General features: G+C 59.6%; 1 protein-coding gene across 1 annotated transcript in view; it reads right to left on the reverse strand.

Annotated features, from left to right (window-relative positions):
- The window catches only part of FBF1 (Fas (TNFRSF6) binding factor 1), a 48,038-nt gene that overhangs the window by 8,505 nt on the left and 35,252 nt on the right, over positions 1-4,281 (reverse strand). Inside the window, exons 15-22 of the mRNA XM_011965860.1 lie at positions 4,081-4,169; positions 3,853-3,911; positions 2,897-3,052; positions 2,631-2,731; positions 2,292-2,498; positions 794-901; positions 563-702; positions 365-483 (exon numbers count right to left, since the gene is read on the reverse strand). Coding sequence (XP_011821250.1) covers positions 365-483; positions 563-702; positions 794-901; positions 2,292-2,498; positions 2,631-2,731; positions 2,897-3,052; positions 3,853-3,911; positions 4,081-4,169 — 979 coding nt within the window. The remainder of the gene's footprint in view (positions 1-364; positions 484-562; positions 703-793; positions 902-2,291; positions 2,499-2,630; positions 2,732-2,896; positions 3,053-3,852; positions 3,912-4,080; positions 4,170-4,281) is intronic.

Consider the following 4,281-nt stretch of genomic DNA (forward strand, 5'->3'; position numbering starts at 1 on the left):
TGACATTTAATAGGCAAGAGCATCTGTCCCAATATCAGGCCTCAGCTGATGTGACAGATTCGAGTGTCAGGAAGTGGGAAGTGCAGCTGATGGTTGCAGGGGCTAGACTGTGAGGGCAGCCAAGGCGGCCGAGGGGCTTGTGGTGCTGAGGAGCAGGCAGGGCATGGTGGGGGCCTGGCCAGGTGGCCCCTGCGTGCTCAGGTGGGCAGTGCTGAGGGCCTGGCTGGGGCAGGGAGATGTAGAGGCAGGAAGCCGCACGTGGGGTGCTGACCTCCTGAGAAGGTGAGGTTGGGAGTGCCGCCACGCCTGCGGGTGCCCTGGAGTAGAGGCCCCATGGCAGGAGGGCCAGGAGGATGGGCCTCACCTGCTCCAGCAGCCGGCTCTGCTCATTCAGCCGTGCCTCCATCTTCCCGATGATTTCCTGTTGCCGGCTCCGCTCCTCCTCCATGTCCCGCTGCTGCTGGCCCAGCCGCTCCTGCAGTGCTGGGGGCAACCCACAGGGTGCTCAGCAGCTGCTCCCCTTCCCACCAGGAGCCCGGGTGGCTGAGAGGGGAGGGCGTACCCCGCAGCTGCTCGTCACGCTGCCGGATCCCCAGCTCCCGCTCCTGGGAGGTGGTGAGGTGCGAGGCCTCCACGCGGGAGGACAGCTCGTGCAGGCTGCTGGAGAACTTCTCCATCTGATGGATGATGCTATTCAGGGACCTGGAAGAAGACTGGGTCAGCCCCTCCTGAAGGTCTCAGGGACCCCCCAGACCCCACCCTCAGGCGGGCATGGTTGGGGTGGCGCACATACCGCGTGTGAGAGGTGGCACTGGTGGCAGCATCGACCTCTCGGTCCTTCAGCAGCTTTAGCCGCTGCAGCTGCTCCTCATGGTCTCTGCGCATCTCTAGGATGGACGCCCTGAGGGGAGGCGGGACGGGAAGGTGGTCACTCTGAGCTGGACCACCCGGATGCAGCAATTCCTTGGGGAAGGGCGTGCTTCTGAGCAGCCCTTGCTCCCAGGCCTCTCCTCCACTGGGCACTGCCTCAGTTTCCCCAGCTCCTCTGTCTTATCTGTCATGGTGCCTCAATGCTACACACACTAAGATGGGCAATCCTCCCATTATTCAGCTTTTCTTTTTAGGAGACGGAGTCTCACTCTCTCGCCCAGGCTGGAGCGCACTGGCATGATCTCGGCTCACTGCAACCTCCGCCTCCTGGGTTCAAGCAATTCTCCTGCCTCAGCCTCCCAAGTAGTTGGGACTACAGGTGCCCACCACCACGCCCAGCTAATTTTTTGTATTTTAGTAGAGATGGGGTTTTACCGTGTTGCCCAGGCTGGTCTCGAACTCCTGAGCTCAGGCAATCTGCCTGCCTTGGCCACCCAAAGCGCTAGGATTACAGACGTGAGCCACCGCGCCCGGCCCCGAGCAGTCTTTCTTTTCTTTTTTTTTAATTTTTGTAGAGATGAGGTCTCACTATGTTGCCCAGGCTGGTCTTGAACTCCTAGCCTCAAGCAATTCTCCTACCTTGGCCTCCCAAGTGTTTATTTTATTTTTTAAATGTTTTTAGAGACAGGGTTTTGTTCTGTGGTCCAGGCTGGAGTGCAGTGGCATGATCATAGCTCATTGCAGCCCTGATCTCTTGGGCTCAAGGTATCCTCCTGCCTCAGCCTCCCAAGTAGCTGGAACTATAGGAGTACACTATCATGCCAACTAATTTAAAAATTGTTTTTAGAGACAAGGTCTCACTGTGTTGCCCAGGCTGGTCTCAAACACCTGGCCTCAAGTGATCCTCCCACCTTGGCCTCCCAAAGTGCTGGGATTACAGGTGTGAGCCACTGTGCCTGGCCCTGAGCAGTCTTAAAAGGTTGCCTCTGCCTTCATCAGCCTGGTTCCCTTAGGTAACCTTTCTTAGTTTCCTTCTCTTCTAGAAAGGCAACCCTATCAACACGGCAGGCACAACAGCGCAAGCCTTTCCCAGGTGGATCTTGTTTCTAGCCTCTACTGCGTGAGCAGGTGAGTGGATGACCCTGTGCTTAGTTAGACCCTGGGGGACTTGCTGCTGCCATGCCGTGCCTGAACAGCCTGTGGGTACCCCTCCTGCCTCTGTAAGAGCAGGTGGCACCCCTACCCATGGGTATGATGAGTCAGTGTGCCCAGCCCTCAGTCCTCACTCACTGGACTGGGAGGGAAGGACCCGAACCCCTGTCCAAAGGCTGCTGAGTCACAGCGAAGGGTCTCATAGGGATGGCTCTCTTCCGGCTACTCCTTGCAAGCCCGCTCCCCAGCTGCCTGTCCCTGGGCCTCACCGCTGCAGCTCCTGGAGCCGCTGCATTTCCTGGTCCTTCTCCTGCGCTGTGGCCGCCAAGCGCCGCTGGTGCTGGGCCGTGAGCTCAGCACGGGCCTGTTCAGCCTCCTGGCAGTGCGACAGATACCGAGCTGACAGCTCCTCATTCTCTCTCCGGAGCCGCTCCTCCCGTTGCTGGTACGATGTTTCTAGCATCTTGATGCGGCTTCTGCCAACAGAACACCCAGTCATGGTGTGAGGAAGGCAGAGGGCTGCCACCTAAAAGCCTCTCCAGACACACTGGGATGGCTTTGGGGTCAGCGTGAGATCCAAGGCAGAGCTGGGGCCAGCACCAGGTTACCTGTGTGCACTCTCGATGAGCTCCAAGTCTGCCTGGTGCTGCTGCTGTAGACTCCCTAGCAGCAGCTCATGCTGGGCCCGTTCCAGCTCCAGCTTCCGCACCTAGAAGACAGCAGGAGGGCCAGCGACCAGGGAGGGGAGGCAGCTGTACTCCACGCTGCCCTGTGCCAACAGCCCCTCCTCCCTCCTGGGGAAGCTTCCAGCCACTCTCAGTGTCCCCTCCCATCGCAACCCTGCCCCCAGCGCCAGTGGCCCCACTGCCCTCACCTGGGTCTCCAGCTCTGCCAGCCGGGCCTGGCTCTGTAGCAGTTCGGCCTGGAGTTCAGTGGTGCCACTCTGAAGCTGCCCCTGTGCTGCCAGGAGCTGCTTCTGGTATTCTGTACCTGGCAGCAGGCTCCGGGCTAGGGACTCTGGGAGCAGGGGCTGGAGAAGAGGAAGAGAGGTTCCTGGTTAGGGAGGGGACAGGGGCCCAGCTGAGATCAGCTACCTCCTGGCCTGCTGCTCACTGGACCTCCCTGCATCTGATCTATGGCTGCAGATGGGTCCAAGGCCTTGGAGAGTCACAGTCACTGTGGCTGAGCAGTCCCCAGTGTACCTCCCCTTGCAGGTCTGGTCAGGAGCATGTCTCCCTCCACCACCCCAGAACAGCTTCCTCCCCTGCATGGTCTCCGGCTTCCCAAATGGCTGAGCCCCAGCAGAGTCTCTGCTATGACAAAAGCTGACGCTGGCTTTTCCTGTCAGGCCTCAAGCCCACATGTTGACACTAATCTGGTTCCCACAAGCTGTCCCCTACCCACCATCTCCCAGGGACACACTCCTGGGGGCCACACCTCCCAGGCCTACATGTCACAGGTGACTGCCACACATGGGAAACAGAGGCAGAGGTGTGGTGCGAGGATGGCAGGGGTGGAGGAGGCTTTCTTGACAGAACAGGACCCTGGGCCCTGCTTTCTGACTGCAGCGTCCCAGCTCCCCAGCCTGGCTACCTCCTCAAACTCCTCACTGATGTAGGCAAATTAACACCCAGCTCTGCCTGGGAGCAGCGAGGCTAGAGATTCAGGCAAGTTCTGGTGGGGGGTGCCGGGGGAGCTGGCTGACGTCACATTTGGTATGTTTGACATATTTTTCCTGGCAGGTCATCAGGTCAAACTGTTGGTGTTGCCTCTGGGCATGGAGAATTGCTCCCTAGGCCCTGAGCTAGACCTGTCTGCCCACACCCCTACCTGGATGGGCATGGAAGGCTTTGTGGGTTCCTGGGTGCTCGGGAAACAGGTGGCAGGCTCTGAAACATCAACAGCAGAGAAATGAGCAGGAGGCCCAGGGCTCTGGGCCTGTGAGTGTCCAGGAGGGACTGGTGTCACTCATGTCCCAGGGACCCCAAAGGAAGCTCAAAGCACCTCTTCCTCACCCAGGGTTAAACTCCCAAATGAAGCAGAAAACAAAAAACAAACCAGTGGCCGAGAGGTCTCCAGGGGCTGGTCGCCTCTTTGGGGAACCTGTAGGGAGTGCTGAGGCGGCATGGTTCCGAGTCACAGGGGACCTGAGGACACAGGGACGGGGCAGGGTGAGCAGCCTCTGCGTGGGACACGGGGACGGGGCAGGGTGAGCAGCCTCTGCGTGGGACACGGGGACTGGGCAGGGTGAGCAGCCTC

This window comes from Mandrillus leucophaeus, unplaced genomic scaffold, assembly GCF_000951045.1.
Source record: "Mandrillus leucophaeus isolate KB7577 unplaced genomic scaffold, Mleu.le_1.0 Scaffold1, whole genome shotgun sequence".
Lineage (NCBI taxonomy): Eukaryota > Metazoa > Chordata > Mammalia > Primates > Cercopithecidae > Mandrillus > Mandrillus leucophaeus.